The sequence below is a fragment of the Passer montanus genome, unplaced genomic scaffold, assembly GCF_014805655.1.
Source record: "Passer montanus isolate IOZ18808 unplaced genomic scaffold, ASM1480565v1 scaffold6, whole genome shotgun sequence".
NCBI classification, from domain to species: Eukaryota; Metazoa; Chordata; class Aves; order Passeriformes; family Passeridae; genus Passer; species Passer montanus.
This window is the reverse complement of record NW_024371037.1, coordinates 7,115,650-7,132,041: the sequence shown is the minus strand read 5'-3', so window position 1 is coordinate 7,132,041 and position 16,392 is coordinate 7,115,650. Positions and strand designations below refer to the sequence as shown.

Genomic DNA, 16,392 nt, shown 5'->3' with positions numbered 1-16,392 from the left:
CATCTGGAGAAGGACATCTGCCAAATTTTTAGCAATCATCAGCAGCATCATTAACAAGAGAACCATTATGGTATGTGCAATGGTAATATTTATCTTATGCAACTGAGAGTTTGTCCTAATATGAAATTAAATTATGTACCAAATTAAAGGTTAGATCAAGCTTTACAGTCCTTCAATGGGCTCTACTTATTATCAAAGAGGGAGTTGTCAGACCTAATCTGAAGGGGGGAGTTTATGCAGATATACACCTGCAGCCAAGTCAAAGGACATGGGAATGCAGAGTGGGCAAGGGCAGGGAGTAAAGCTCCCTCAGTGCTCTCTGTCTGCAAGCTGAGGATTATTTGAACACTGATCAAGTGTTCTCAGGAGACATGTTTTAATTAAATTCTGCTCAGCTAAGAAGTTGGACAAGAACACAATTGTCAACAAAAGTCCCTCTTTGATGAGGCTGAATGCCAGCATCATGAAACCCTCAGAGTGTCCCTCAGTATTTCAGTTTGGTGGAATAGCAGTAATATTACAGCTTGACAGTGCAGAAGCAGGAAGAGTGCTCTTCAGGCTATGCCTAGTGATGTTGCCAATGTGCCTGTGGAATATGATTTTCCAAGCTGTGGAGTAGTGTGCTCAACTCATCTCACAAATGAGAGGGGCCCAGGATGGCCGTGCAGAGTACTTGTAATACCTCAGCTCTTAGCTCTGATACTAGAGTTTATACAGTTCAGGTGAAGACATTTTCTTTCTGATTTGATTTAACAAGTTTGTATTTTTTTTTTTACAAGGTTCAGCATAATGGGAAAAGAGTAATACTGGAAAAGAGTAATACTGTCTCTCTTAGTCAGTGATTTGGATGATGGGGCAGAGTGGACCCTGAGCAAGATTGCTGATGATATACAACTCTGAGGAGTGCTGAGGGACCTCATCAGACTGGAGAAATGGGCTGACTCATGAAACTGAACACAGGAAAGTGTAAAGTCCTGCACCTGGGAAGGAAGATCCTTAGGCACTAGTACATGCTGGGAGACAGCCAGCTGGAAAGCAGCTTTGAAGAAAAGGACCTGGGAGTCCTGGTGGTCATGAGTCAACAACGTGTCTTTGCAGCACAAAAAAAAAGTGTTAATGTTGACTTGGGCTGCACCGGTAGAGAGATGCCAGCAGAAAAGGGAAGGTGATCCTTCCCCTGTTCTCATCTCTGGTGAGGCCACGCCTGGAGTGCTGTTCTGGACTCCTCAGTACGGGAGTCATGGATGTATTGATGGTGCTCTGAGTGATGTGGTCTGAGTGAAAGGTGCCCCAATCCGTGGTAGAGAGGTTGGGACTAGAGGTCCCCTCTAACCCAACCCAGTCTGTGATTCTCTGATTCTGTGATTAGAGTGAGTCCAGTGAAGACAAGAAGCAGAATCTGAAACACAGGAGGTTCCCTTTAAACTTTGGGAAGTACTTTATTTCCTGTGACTGGAACTGAGCACTGACTCAGGTTGTCCAGAATTGTGGAATCTGCATGACTGGAGATATTCAAAAGCCTGGTCCTAGGCAACTGTCTTTAGATGACCTGATTTGAGCAGGGGTGTTATACGATAAGCCTCAGAAATCCATGCCACCCTCAATTGTTCTGTGGTTCTGTGATTCCAAGTAGAAATCTCACACAAAAGGCAGATGATTATGAAACCAGAGAAGGAAGGAAATAAAAGAACATGGCAAGCTAAGAGATTATAAGGGTGAGTAAGTCTCAATAAAAGTTTGCAATGGTAAATCTCCACAGAATAAGAGTTTCAAAGACAACAATGAGTCAAGGAACTATTTATCAGAACTGCAGTGTGACAGGATATTAGCAAAAGTACAGGCAATATAGAAAAAAAATGGTTTTCACCAAATCTCCTGTGACTCACAGTCACAAACTGGCAGTATTTTCTGTGAAGTCAAAAACATCTGTTCTTTGCAGAAACAATTCCATGGAAACTCCACTCACTGAGTCTTCTAGATTTGATTTTACCCCACAGGGAGGTAGGCTGTACTAGAAACAAAAGATTCTGGGTATTATTCCAAGATAGAGCTTGTTCTCATGAAGAGAAAAGTTGTTGTGGCCTACAGCAGAGAAATTATTTTCAAAGACTTCACAATTACATATGCAAGAATCTGTCTCTGCATTTTCTCAGAAACTTTCATTTACACAGTTCTTTTGCCTTGCTTTCCCACCCCCAAGCTCCCACCTTCTTCTAATGTAATACATTATTCACTATTTTAGAATTGATGCAGAAGAATAGTATAATTTACCTATAGGGTTTTTTTGATCAGTCCCTTAGACTGAAATCTCTGTGTAAATGTTGTCCAAGTTCTTCAAGAATATAATTAATCTTTTCATATCTTCAAAACTATACCAAGAGGTAAAGATTCAGTACCTGGGCTTCTCTGTATCTTGCCTGTGTGATATGCCTTAGCTAGAAAATCAGGTCTTGTATCTTCTCTTTAATGATCATAACCTTTGGCCACTTTTTCCACCCCAATTGTAATCAATGCCTACATTAGTCATTCACAGCTACCCTAATTAGGGAGAAGTCATACACAGGTCCTCAAAGAATTAGAGAGAGAGGAGAGACTGAGACATTGTGGTGTAGAGTACACATGGTAAGCAAAAGAGAAATTCTTACAGAAAAATAATATTTCAAACCAGTAAGTGGTTGGTTTATACTTTGTATAAACTAGGTGAGGTTTCTTCTCTAATTTTCTCGATTATAGTTCACGTGTCCCTGTTTTGGCTTGGAAACAAGTAAATTTTTGCTTCTTAGCTGCTATAGTGCTGAGTTTTGAATTTAGTATGAGCATAATGTTAATAACACACTGATATTTTAGTTGCTGCAAAGTAGTGCTTGCCTTAAGTCAAGGGCTTTTCTGTTTGCCAGTGAGGATGTGCAAAGAACCTGTGAGGGAGCACAGCTAGAACAAGTGACCCAAACTGGCCAAAGTGGTATTCCACACCATCAGACTCAGTCTATAAACTCAGGGGAGTTGGCTGGGAGCCAGTTGCTGCTGGGGAATGGGGTCAGTGGGTGATGACAAGTTTATTGTGCATCACTTGTTTTTCTTGGGTTTTATTCCTCTCTCTTTTTCTCACCTTTTTCATTACTGTTTTCATTAACATTATTAATATTGCTGTTGTAATTTACTGTAATATTCAATTAAACTGTTCATATCTTAACCCATGAGTTTTACTCTTTCTCTGATTATCTTTCCCATCCCACTGGGGTGTGGGGAGTGGGCAAACCTCTGCATGGTATTTAGTTGTTGGTTGGGGTTAAATTATGACAATATACAATCTGTTAAATTATGATAATATGCAATCTGAGTTTCTTGTTTGAGGATATAGTAATTAAGCATCATGATTTCATGCAAATTTAGGTGAGTAGAGGTTTTGTGACTTTGGTCACAAGAGGAGAATTTTTCAGAATGAAAATGGTCAAACATTGAAATAATCTCCCCAGGGAAGTGGTGGACTTCCCATCCTGGACACTTGTAAGATTCAGCTGGACAGGGTGCTGGGCCATCTTTTTTACACTGTGCTTTTGCTAGGAAAGATTGAACAAGATGATCACGGAGATCCCTTCAAACTTGGCATTCTATGGTTCTATGCAACCGTGTCAGGAAAACTTTAAATGGGTACAGTGCTATTTGTTGCCATATTACATACATTAGCCAATGAGCTGGAATAGCAACTATAAAACAACTAGAAATTGATTATATTTAATAATTTTTAACAATATGAACATTTATATGAACATACACAAGGTGTTTTGTGGCCATCAGTATGTTCTGTGACCAGAACAGCTGACTGTACACATCACTCTGGTTGTGAGGCTGAGACCTAATTCAAATTACCAAAGAATCAAAACACCAGCGAAATGCTACAGAAGAAATAGACACTGGTTTAGGGTTTATGTGTGCCAGCCGAAGCAACGAAGCAATATGAGGAATTTTGCAGTAAGTTCTGTGTAGATTTCTCAAGAGCACAAAGGTTTAGTGTATCCATTATAATAGTGCTGATGGTAGAGAAGGTGTATCTTCCTAAACTTCACAATTCAAAGTTAGGCACCTACATTAGGCACATAAATAGCACAAGGGGGAGTTATTTTCTTCAGAATACACCAGTTAGCAGAAAGGTGCCTGCTTCAGCCCATTTGTGTCATCCCTGCTCTTTCCCTGCTGAATGCTTCAGCTGCTGGGCTACAAACTCAGCCATCCCTCTCCTTATCTTATCTGTCAAATTAGATGCTGGAATTTTTAGCATCTCCATGTCTCAGCACTGGCAAAATGAGTGAAGATGACTTGTTTTCCTTCCCTTTTAACTATTCTTAGGCATTATCAGGGAAAATGCAAAATATGAATGGTGAATGATTTTCTTTTGGCTGAGGAGCATAATCACATTGTGCCAAATACACTGCCTGGTTGTAACTGCTGGGATATTGTAGTAAAATGGGCATTGCCTTGAATGTCCCTGAAGGGCAGGAGGCGCAGCTGCAGGGCTTTGCTTTCCCCTTGGTCCTGTTGGCTGTGTGCTCTGAGGGTCACTAGGCCCATACCAGCTGGATCTGCGCCTTGGGGGACTGTGGCAAGGGATGATGATCCAAAATGGGCTTCAAGTTTGGTTCCTCAGCTTAGTCAAATTGACAGTGTCTTAGGGTACAAAAAGTGATAGAATATTTAGTGGAGCTTTTGGTAAAAATTTGGGTATCTATGAACTGTAATGTGGCTTGCTCTCTTTACTTTTATTAACTGCAATTCAGTTAGGTGCACAATAGACATCTGCTGGGGAGATTTTGTCCTAGCAGCTTGCAGGCCTGTTTCAGTTATGGCTGTCCAACTCTTTGCAGACTAATGGACAAGATTCTTGTCTGAAAATTTTTACTCTGGAGTAATTCAGTAAATGTAAATGTGTTTTCAAAATATTTAAATTCAAGATAAGATGTTTCAGGTAGTATAATTTTCTTCCTGAGTATAAAGTGATACTTTCCAACAAGCACAAGAATGAAAGGAGAAGCAGTGATAAATAAAATTTCATTAAAATTTAATCTCCCCCTAGTTAGAATTCTTCAGTACTGGGGATGACTTGGTACTGAAGTTACTTGTGTGCATTCATTCCCCTCTGGGGACTCACTAATATCCTTTATGTGAGTGATAACATAATTCTGTGCAGATGAAAATTACTTCTCTGCACTGGAGAGACACTTGATGGTTAGGTGATGTTACTGGGTCAGGAATACCATGTGCTACTCTTGATCCTGCCATAATAACTTCTTGATTAAGGTAGATAAACAGACCAAGAGTCATTGCTTAAATTTGTTCCACTGTGATAAAGTATGATAGATCTCTTCCTGCTTAAATAGTTTATTTAGTAAAAAAAATTAATGCAATATTTGCAGGTGTAAAATGTAAAAAGTGTACTTTATATATTTGATCCGTAGGTAATAATGTGACAAAAATAAGAAACATGATCTTCAAGTCCTCTCCTGTTTTCCTATGTGTATATGAAAAAATACTTTCTTCATGGAGAAATATCAAAGAAAAAAATATTATATCAATCTTCATGGAAGAAGATTTTATATTGGATTGTGTAGTTCTGTGTATTAGCCATGGATTTGAAAAAAAAAACCAAACAAAAAACAAAAAACTAAAACAAACAAGTACTAAACTGTTTAAGAGTTTAGTGAATTTAAAGTTAATATTGATATGAAAACTTCCCCACCCTGAACTTTTGTCTTAGGTGGAGTAAGTAGGCAACAGATTTTATTTGTTTCTGAATACAAGCAGTGCAATGAATTCTTCATTTCAGAAAATATGAAGTAAAAAGCTGTGCTCCTAAAAGCAGAGCAAGACTTTTTAGGTAAGTTTTATCACAGTGAAGCTAAAGAAAGTACAAGAACTTACTGGCTGAGTGAGATAGATGTGAGACCACAGCTGCCCAAAGATGCATGAGTTGTGTACCTCTGTCCAGCTGATGTTGCTTCCATCCTCATTTCAAACATTTTCTATTGTAGAAGAGAATAGAAAAGTTGTGAAAGAAAATCCTGTCAATGGCAGCAAGTTCCAAATCTGAGGTGGTTTGCCCCTACTTCTGAATAGCTTTTAGCTCTGCACTCTTGAGAATAACTACTCAGCATTGAAGGTGACTTTGAGAGTTCTTAGTACTGAAAGGTTGTAAAAGATGGTTAGGATTTTTTATATATTTGAAAATTAAAAAGAGAGATCTGCACAACTTGTTTATGCAAAAAGTTCTTGTTAGAAATATCTGCTGTGTATTTTACGTAATGCCGTTATTGCATCAAGACTGGGTAAGATATCGCTCAGTGGAAGAGTTTAGAAAAAGTGTTTTTGAGGATATGATAATCTCAAAAAAGTCTAATCAGGGTATAGTATTATTTAAATTTAACATGGATTATCAGAAGAACAGTTCTGTATATCCACTGACATTGCTACGGCAGTTGTGAAACTATCTGTATGAATTTTTGAACAAAATGTAAACATAATGGTAATGCTGAAATTATATTTAGTCCAAATAAAATAATGCCATTAGATAAGGAAGGTTTGTGTATTGTTAGGAGGGGGTTGATTTTTAACATTTTGCAAAGGACTTTATTTTGGGGAGGTAAAGGAAAGAGAATTAAAGTTTTTAGTTATTGTAGTCAAAAATCCTTGACAAAAAGGCCATTTTATGAACTAGAATTGTCTTTCTAAAGCAGAAAATAAAATATGTGAAGCAGTTGTGTAGATAAACATGCATAAGCTATGGCTCTTTGTAAGAAATCCATATAGTTCAATATAGTTCTGTACAACATATTTCTGCCCGTCACCTCATTTTATCCTTACCATTATGTAAACATAATGTGTATTGAAATTCCCATAGAAGTGTGATATGAAATCCTGCTAAAATATGCTAAAAGTAATCCAAATTTCCTATGGTATTATGTTCTTCTGCAGATATTTAGGAGCTTCATTTTACAAAAATTGAAACTGTGTGAAAATGAGAACCTAGGGAGCAATGAACCAGAATTACTGGTATGTAATTTTGGACATTAGGTTAATTTTTTCTGCAGACAGCTTCTGGGACTGCCTGGTCAGTGACATAATCCAATAGTCTTTTATATTTATCTTGCTTTGGTTTATATCGATCTAAGTCCTTGCTTTTTATAATCTTTATGTTATTCTTTACAGCTGAAATAAATGCCTTTTTGCTATTCATAGTTAAATGCTGACCTTTTTGATGGTTATTTGTGGGACTTTTCCATTCACAGTTCCACTACTGCTGTTCAATAGTGATGTTTTATATGCTCACAGCCAATCTGATTCAAAGCCCAGAGAACCTACTTTGGATTATTTTTATAATTCAGCAGGCTTTGGATCAGAACTCATGACTGTGGCCTTTATGAAATGTATTATTCTTCTAGACAGGCTTGTCCTGACCCAAGTTATTTTCCTAGGTGGTAGCAACATAATAATGCATGTGTTTGATAACAGGAAAAAGTGCCTCTATGCCATACCACAACAGGGCTTCTCATGGAACTAAACAGACTGCCTGTTAACATTTAATGGTCCAAGAGGGAGGGAGAATAAAGGGAAGAGAGCAGGGGAAAGAAAAAAGAAAGAAAGAGGACAGGAGGGAGGTCATAGCAGAATAGAAGGGAAAAGGAGACTGTACTGATTTTCTCAGTGAAAGCCAATATTATTAGATCTGCTGAGCTGAGAAGGAGATTATATACTCTATTCTAAAATTCATCATTGCATTTTGTTTCTTTACAACAGTGTGCCTGGAGTGCCTGGTTCTGTCATGCAAGATAATTTCAAAAATACAGTAGAGTCTGCTTTGTAATAATGAGGAGAGAAAAGCGAAGACTAACACAGTGCCATAATGCGAGTCATTAGACTTAGACGGTGATTTGTACTCCAGCAAAAAGGAGGTTTCTTGCTGCTGAAGATGAGTTTCATTGTGCTCATCTCCTGGGACTGCATGAACTATCACTTGTCAGGCAGGTGCTAAATGCTGTGCTTGAAGTAGGTTATAGCTTCCTCTTCCTTTGCTCAAGCTGAGAATCCTTTAAAGTGCATCTTTTAGGCCTGTTTAAAATTGGCGTAACCTTTGTGTCTACACAATTTCTTTCATATGCAGCCATTCCATTTCTCATAAAATGGTACTTGCGTGATATGGGGAAGAGGGAGATACTGCCATAAACTTCATTTATGCCCATGTTCACCAAGAGAAAGACAATAAACATCCACTTGTTCTACATACAGTAGCCATATGTTTGGGAGTAAGCTCTACTTCTAGGAAGTGCAGATTAACTGCCAATGAGACTGCACCAAGTTTAAAAAATGTTGCTTTTATATTCCAAATCAGGTCTGGCTTGAGGGGACAAAGCCTATGAATGTCCTGTTTTCTTCTTCCTTCCCTGCTAGTAGCATGTGAAACAGCTGAAAAACAGGTGGGGAATCCTCATCTTGTGCAAGGCCAAACACTCTTGTGTGAGAGACCAATGTTGCCATGACACATTGACAGCTAATTAAAATGCATGTATGTTATAGGAAAATAAGCCATAGCCCATGTTTCTTGGTGCTTATTTCTTAGTCTGAAAGTGAGTCAGTCCTATGTATTCCAGTTCTGTTGTTCTGTTTTCAGCCCTGGTTATTTGTGATCCTGAAATTATCTTTGTCACTCAACAGTGTTGTATTCAGTTTCATGCTTTAAAGTATCAGTGAAAGTTAAGGAAATAACTGCTACAATCTGAATTCCTTGGAACAAGGTTAGAAGTTATGAAGCCCAATTAGGGCTTCATATATTGTCAAGAATTAAATAAAGCAGGAAGAAGAATGTGTTACTTTTTATCAGACATTTTCTCATTTGGCACTGTACCAAACTTCCTTCCTTAATACTTAGTTGAAAATATTGCTTAGATCATAACACTACAGTAATAAAAAATTATTACGTGGCAAGTTTCATTATATATAACTACACAATTCTCTAGCTGCATCTATATGCAGATTCAGCAGTAATGAGATGAGAATAATAAAAAAGAGGTGCCTTAAAAGGTTGACTGAATTTCTCCCATAATCCTTCTCCTAGTCTGAGCAGCTGTCCCGTTGAGTGCCCTGCAGATAGAGCATCCGTGATAATCTGTATTTCTCTAGCACAGAAGTATTTGATTGTATATTTTCTAACTAGTCTGCAATGGCAAGATCTTTTAGGCAATGAAAGAAGAGGAATGGCAAACAATTGCTGTTATGAAAGAAAGCTGTCCACTGGCGTTCATCTTCCTATGCATTTTGCTCACTAATTCACTTAGTCTGACTATGAATCATCAGACTGAGTCCCAGGAAGAAAAAATGACAGATAGTCACTGTATTAATAGAACTGATTAGTTTTCCACTGTATCTCAACAACTGTAGTTTATTCTATCTGGGGATAAAGTGGAAAAAACAAAACATCTTTTCTTACTTGGTTGGTTTTTGACTACTTTATTGAGCAATGTCTCTGTGGCTGTGGATATGAAGAAAGCATACAGTTTATGTTCAAAAAACAAGCAAACGAAAATGGAAAAAATAGCTACAGTCTGAAGATAGCAAAATGTTTCATCAGTGTTTTCCTGACACATTTTCTATGAGAGATTTTAATAAGAGGTAAGGGGCCTAGGACATTTTAAATGAGGAGAAGGAAAGATTAAGATGATAGGGTTCAATTGACTACAGATTAGTGCTGTGCTGTCTTTCAGGGTATTCTCACAGATTATCCATGTTTATGTGCACGTAGACACAATGCACAAGATACGGTCTAGGTAAACTGATATTTAGGTACAAAAATGATGAATAAGGTGCTAAATGGAATAAGAAGTTAAATTATTTGGCTAATATGAATGCATCTGGTTGCAAAGCAACTAGAATTTTCTGTTGATTCTGTTTGCTTTATTTGAAATATTACACTCCACAGTAAGAAAATGTGTTGAATTAATTTCTGTATGAGTAACAAAAAAGTCCATGGGATAAATATGATTTGACTTCTGCTCATTTATAAGCAAGTTACTCTATCAGTGTTGAACTTTGAGGGTTTAAGTGCTATTAAATTTTTCTAAATCTAGCCTGTGGGCTGACTCTCTCTAACCAAACCAGCACAATTTTATTTTTGACAACTTTGACTGAGATGTTGGCAAGAAATCCAGTGCTGGAAAACCTCCAAGCAACTGCATCACTGAGAAAGGCATAATAAATGGCTAAGCCCAAACCTGGAAGCCAAAACTCCTTCTTTGTAGTTACAACTCTGTCTGGGCAAGTAATTTTATCCATTAAATTCACGAATTTTACAATCTTAAGAATTTTTATAAACTTATGAGACTGATCATGATCAAGTTGTGGGAGTAGCTGGGGCTTTTGGAGGGGAAAAAACCGAAACCCTATAACCGTTTCAGTGAAGATCAAGATGACACAGAAGAATTGCCTTCTACTCAGTAATATGTGAAATTTAGTCATCTATTTTTTGATGACCATAAACCAAAACCCTAAAACCGTTTCAGTGAAGATCAAGATGACACAGAAGCATTGCCTTCTACTCAGTAATATGTGAAACTTAAGTCATCTATTTTTTGATGACCGTGTTTCCCTAGAATGCAAAGTGTTGTGTTATAGCCCTTGGAATATGAGCTGTGGCAAGATTCCCGAGACCGATATAGGCAGAATTTCTCTCTTTGGGCCAGTAGTGCACTCATCCAGACTGAGAACTAAAATCATTCTTCTGCCTTGGAGGATTACAGAGTGCATTGTGCAACTTTTAGTATAATGATTCTATATTTTAGAGCTCAGAGCAATACTGATTTGGCATCTAAATTTAAACTTTGTCCCAGTGTAAGTACGCATATCTATGTGTGGCCTTATTTCTGGTTTTTCATATCTTAGATAAAACATGTTTGCTAAAAATAAATAATTGAAATCACTTAACACTTCAAAGTGATAAGTCAATAACATTTTTGATAAGGCAAATCCATTATTAACAGTCCACACAGAGGGGTTATCTTTAATCTCCATATTTATAGAAGTAATTTTAAAATCATGAAAGCAAATGCTGATGAAAAATGGAGGGGAAAAAATTAAGTAGAAGTAAAGAATCCATCTCTCTTTTCTGCTGTCTTTCATCTATAAAATAAACCCTGGGATTCACATCCATTTCATTAAAGGCCTTCCCTGAACCTCCTTTTCTCCATGCTAAACAGCCTCAGCTCCCTCAGCTGCTCCTCAGAAGATTTGGACTTAGACCCTTCACCTGCTCTGTTGCCCTTCTCTGGGCACACTGCAGCACCTCTATTTCTTTCTTTCAATGAGAGCTGAAGAGGAAGCCAAAAGGAGAACTGGATGCTCATTATAGGAGTGGAATCACAGGGACTAAGGTTGAGGAGCAGAATTAGATATGAACATTTCTTAGAAAGAAAGGCTAGGAAAATTTTCTTCAGACATTCTGCTCTGGACAAGAGTGGTAAAGGTTATGGTATTGCAGGCCTCCATTTAATCTACTTTGTTTGGTTTTATTTCCATTCTTTGTGAATTGCCAGTTACTTTTTCAGGTCTGACATATTTGACAAACATTCTTCCTCTGTGCACTCTTGAAGATATAATGTTCATATATTTGTTCTCCTCAGATTTCTAAAGGACAGTTTGGGAGAATTCATTTTCAAAGCTCAATTTCAACAATATTTTTCAAAATGGCTGGCACAGCTTTGATTTATGATTTCCATCATAACACCTAGAGTAAAACAATCTGCTCTTGTTTAAAAACATTCAGTTCTTTCATTTTTACTTTGGTTTTCAGCAAGTTATATAAACTACAGCAGTTCCATCACCTGCTGCCTACACCAGATGAATTTATGTTAACATTTTAGTTCAGATCAGGAGTGGACTTTTGATCAAATCTCCTGTCTGCACCCCACTTACTAAGTTTTGGTTTGTGCGATAGAGTTGTCTCACTGTGTGTGGCATGGGTTCCTCTTAACTGGTACCAAACAGGAATTGTGTTGCAGGAGAGTACCTTATACCCTTCAGCAGCCAATGGGCATTCAGCCCAGGGGACCAGACAGAGCTAGACTGAGGTAAAAACCTTCTGAAAAACATCTGGTATGGACATCTGGTCCTCAACCTCAACTGTTTCTTTCTATAAAGCTATTTGTATTGTTCAGCACTATTTGCTAATATACACACCCAATATCTGCTCCAACATTTGCAGAATTCACGCATAAAAGTGTATTTTACTGCTGTAATGTAATTTGGGTCATCATGACCAGATTCCAGTTCTCCATTCCTTCTCAGACTCCATTCCTTAGGGGATTTCCCTTGTTTCTGCCCCAGATCAGACCCTGCCATTGATTTCCTGTATATTTTATTCCACAGTTTATTATCAATGCTACAGCTACACAATGTCTTCTGGGATGAGCAAAGATTGCTCATCCCAGAAGAAATTTTATCATGAGATGCATGTTAGGACTTTATTACACACTGAGCCACAACTAATGACTACCAAGTTGTAGAACTTAAGTTCTACATACAAAACCACGAAGTACAAAACTATGGAAGTTGGAAGGAGATTATAGTTTCTCTGGTTTTAATTTACTTGTTTTCACTGAACATAATTTAAAGACAAGATGAAAAATGCAATAATGTCTTTCATCAAAAGAAGCATGGAAAAAATTTTCCAAAAGCACTATAGTGGGGAAAAGAAAAGAGTAGTGTTTTTAGTCAGTTCTAATGTCAGTGATGGGAAAAGCAGAATAACAGAAATGCATTTTGGGGAAAAAAAAAGATGATGTTCTGAAGGAGAGACTGCAGGTGAGCTATGGGATTGGTTATGTCAGTTTTAAGAGAATGGAGATTTCTACTGCCTTGAGGATACTGCAGGAGTCTAGGGAAGTGTTTGGCTTTGGCAAAAGGAGCAAAAGAAATAGAGCATGGAGCGGGAGTGCAGCTTAACTCCAAGGGATGGCCGTGGGCAGCCGTCTCAACCCAAACTGGCAGAAACCTGTGAGAGGGAGCTTTAAAGAGTTTCCTGCAGCTTGGAAAATCACTGACCTCTCTGAAATCAGACCTGGAAACAGGAGCCTGTTTGCAATGATACACAGGGAAAGCTGAGAGTTATTCATGTCCTTTCTGACCCCGTTTGGAGGCTTTTCTGTTTAAAAGTTAACTAATCTAATTTTATTTTTTTAATTTCTTTCTTGATGTTAAAAACCTTCAATATTTGTTAGAAAATTCTCTGTTGAAGACTTGAGCAGATTAATATCCAAATATTGATTGACTTGAAATGAGAATTTCCTGAGGGACACTTATGAAAGAAATATTAGCCACTCTTTTCTTGTGAAAGTGCATTACAAATCTCGATATTGCATTATTTTTCCAGGTGATAAATTAAAACTGACAGCTAAAGGACAAGTCTGACTTGAGGAGGAGCTGAAAGCTTACCCAGTGTGCTATTTCCAAAGGGACCAGTGCTTGCTTGGTACAGGGTTCAAGTGCCCACCTGTAGGATGCTGACATTCATAAGCCTGTGGCCTGATCTCCCTTTGGGTTGTTGCACTGTTGTGCCTGTCAGTTCCTTCTGTTGCTATTTGAAGGCAGTAAATGTGTTTGGATACCATCTGCAGTAATTCTGATGCAGTAAGGTGATACTGGTAACTGGCTTGACTTGTACTTGTTCAATAATTTAGTTCAGGCTTATTTCTAGCTGGCTATCCAGGTGAGCATCTTGTATTACTGCCTATTGTCATGGTTACAGGACTGTCTGCATATCTTCTTCCCCCTATGAGTTTTCTGAGTGCAGTAGGAGAGCTGTCCTTGCCTGGAGTACAAGATAGAAAATTGTCACTGACAGACTTGGATGTGGCACACTGGCCTGTAAATGAGCATTGGTTTATTTCAACATAACTAGTAGAATTCAAATATATGCACTGCATACACTAATATTAGTTCTTAACTGCTAGTAAGTGGGAAGTTAACTGAAGTCATTCCATTTTATTGAATATGTATCATTAACTCTTGGTTTTAATTAGCATTTTGAAGTATTGCCAGAAATCCTTGTCAGGAAAAATATCTATATGTTTTCAAACACATTAGCATACACAAAATGTTGTTCCATTTATATTAGTATGTTATATAAACAAAAGATTGTCAGAGCCGATGCTACTGCATCATGCCGATTTGTGGAGTACTTGTCCATTTCCTGAAAATAATCAAGTCTTTGGTGAAGCACACACTGTCTGTGTCCCTGATTTGTGTCTGGACTGGCCCCAGTGAAATGCTACACCAGCCTGTGCCCTGGAGAAGGCGCTTGCTGCAGCACAGGAGCTCCTCTCTGCCGGGCAGGTGCAGAGGGAGGCAGATAGCTGCAGTGGAGTGCACAGCTGGGCCATACAGCCAGCCTCTCAGATACAGCATCACTCATGGCTTTTCCTTTTCCAGAGTAAAAACAGTTTACCTTTCCCCCTCTGTGTAAGAAATTCTCAAAACATCTTACTGCTTCTTTATATTTAAAAACCTTGCCGGATATGACTTCATTGGGCAAAAGGAACATTAACATTGGTTTGATTAAAAGTTATTTGGGTAGGATAGTTCTCCAGCAGTTCCCACCTTTTTTTGCATGTTGATTCCGTTCATCTGAAAGCTTTTTTTTTTTGTTTCATGTACATTGTTCATGAGGGTTTTGTTGTTGTTTTATGCTTTCCTTTAAGATTCATAAGAATGTATGTGTTGATGTCTAGAGTGCTCAGAGTATGACTTAACTGCTGAAGGTAGGAATCAGTGGTAGGTGTGCTAAATATTGCTACAGACAAAGTCTAAAAGAGGGGCCAGTTCTCTGATCTCAGATTGCAAACTGTGTTTTAACATTACCACAATAAAAAATGTATGGATGCCAGTTTGCATTTAAATGTATTTACCCCACATGTTTTGAATTCTAGGAACTTTGAACCAAAAGAACTGGGGCAAGAAATATTCTGCCTGTAATGGTGCCAAACAATCGCCTATTAATATAGATGAAGACCTTACCCAAGTTAATGTGAATCTGAAGAAACTTAAATTCCATGGATGGGAAAAGGAAACTTTGGAAGATACTTTCATTCGCAACACTGGCAAAACAGGTAAAAAAAAATGAGATCTCACATTTGGAGTTAAGAGGTCTGAAAAGTGATATAGGACAAACAACCAACCAAGAACTGTTACTGAATCATTTTCATTTCACTTAGCAGATGCATTCTGAGTTTATCTATTAAATAAATAAACAAAACAACAGTGATGACAGTAGCTAAATGAAACACAAATCACACAAACAAATTTTTATGTGCATGGACAGATAAAGCCGAAGCAATCACATCATGACTATCATCCCATCATGGGCATGTCATTAAATCAAAACAGTAAGCTGGCATTTGCTGTGAAATTATGGTAATTATTACTGTATATCTAGAATCTGTAATGGGTAGGCAAAAATGATTTTTTAAAAGTACAAATAAATTACCTACTCATCTGAAAGCACTTCATGGATAAACTGAAGTTACAAACAATTCAGGTTGGGATTTATCTCACCTACACATAGACACATATAATATAGAAACTTCCATCTGAATTACTCACATAGATGCCTCCTAACAGTCAAAGAAGAGAAATGTGTGCTTTTGTGTTCTGATTTGTTTTACCAATCATAGAAATACATTTTAGAACAAAGTGATTTATACCTACAAGTGCCTATTTTTCCCAGCCGTGAAGAAAGCTTATGGTGTCATCTAAATTGTCAGACAAATCTTTTTACAATCACTTATAAATCCAGGAACATAGTAACTAAAAGCCACTTGTTAGAAGTACTGTTCCTTGCTCCTTGGGCATATGTGTGGAGGAAGGTATCTCTTAACAACTGTGTTTGACCTTCTACCAGTTCCCAGTGGGACCCCTAGATCAGCCTTTATGGTTCAGTTTAGTTTGCTTTGATTTAGTTCAGTTCAGTTCAGTTCAGTTTAGCATCATTGTTCCTAATTTCTGTTCTTTCTGTCCTGTACTTCCCACATACCACTACACAAACCATTTACTTCCCTCCTACCCTACTAGCTGAGATAAATATTGCTTTGTATTTTCAAAATGCCCCTGAAAAAAATGTTCTTTAAAGTCCTTAAAGTGCACTAAAGTCTTTCTCGTCTTCAGCAATCTGGATATTTTCAAGGAACTGCTAAGCTTTTTTAAATGGTCTTCAAAGTTTCGAGGAAAGGAATGTAGGGAAAATGAACACCATTAGTGCTGTTTTATCAAGAGGTCAAGCAGTTCGCAGTTGCTGGAGATGAGAAAAACAAAATGTGGGGCTTCAGCCTATCCCATCCTGCTCATTCTCTCCAGAAGACA

The 16,392-nt window shown here is 37.8% G+C and overlaps 1 protein-coding gene across 7 annotated transcripts in view; it reads left to right on the top strand.

Moving 5' to 3' along the window:
* The window catches only part of PTPRZ1 (protein tyrosine phosphatase receptor type Z1), a 132,201-nt gene that overhangs the window by 58,163 nt on the left and 57,646 nt on the right, over positions 1-16,392 (top strand). For all 7 annotated transcript variants that reach the window (XM_039726779.1, XM_039726780.1, XM_039726777.1 and 4 more), the window contains exon 3: positions 14,964-15,143. In XM_039726779.1, coding sequence (XP_039582713.1) covers positions 14,964-15,143 — 180 coding nt within the window. The remainder of the gene's footprint in view (positions 1-14,963; positions 15,144-16,392) is intronic.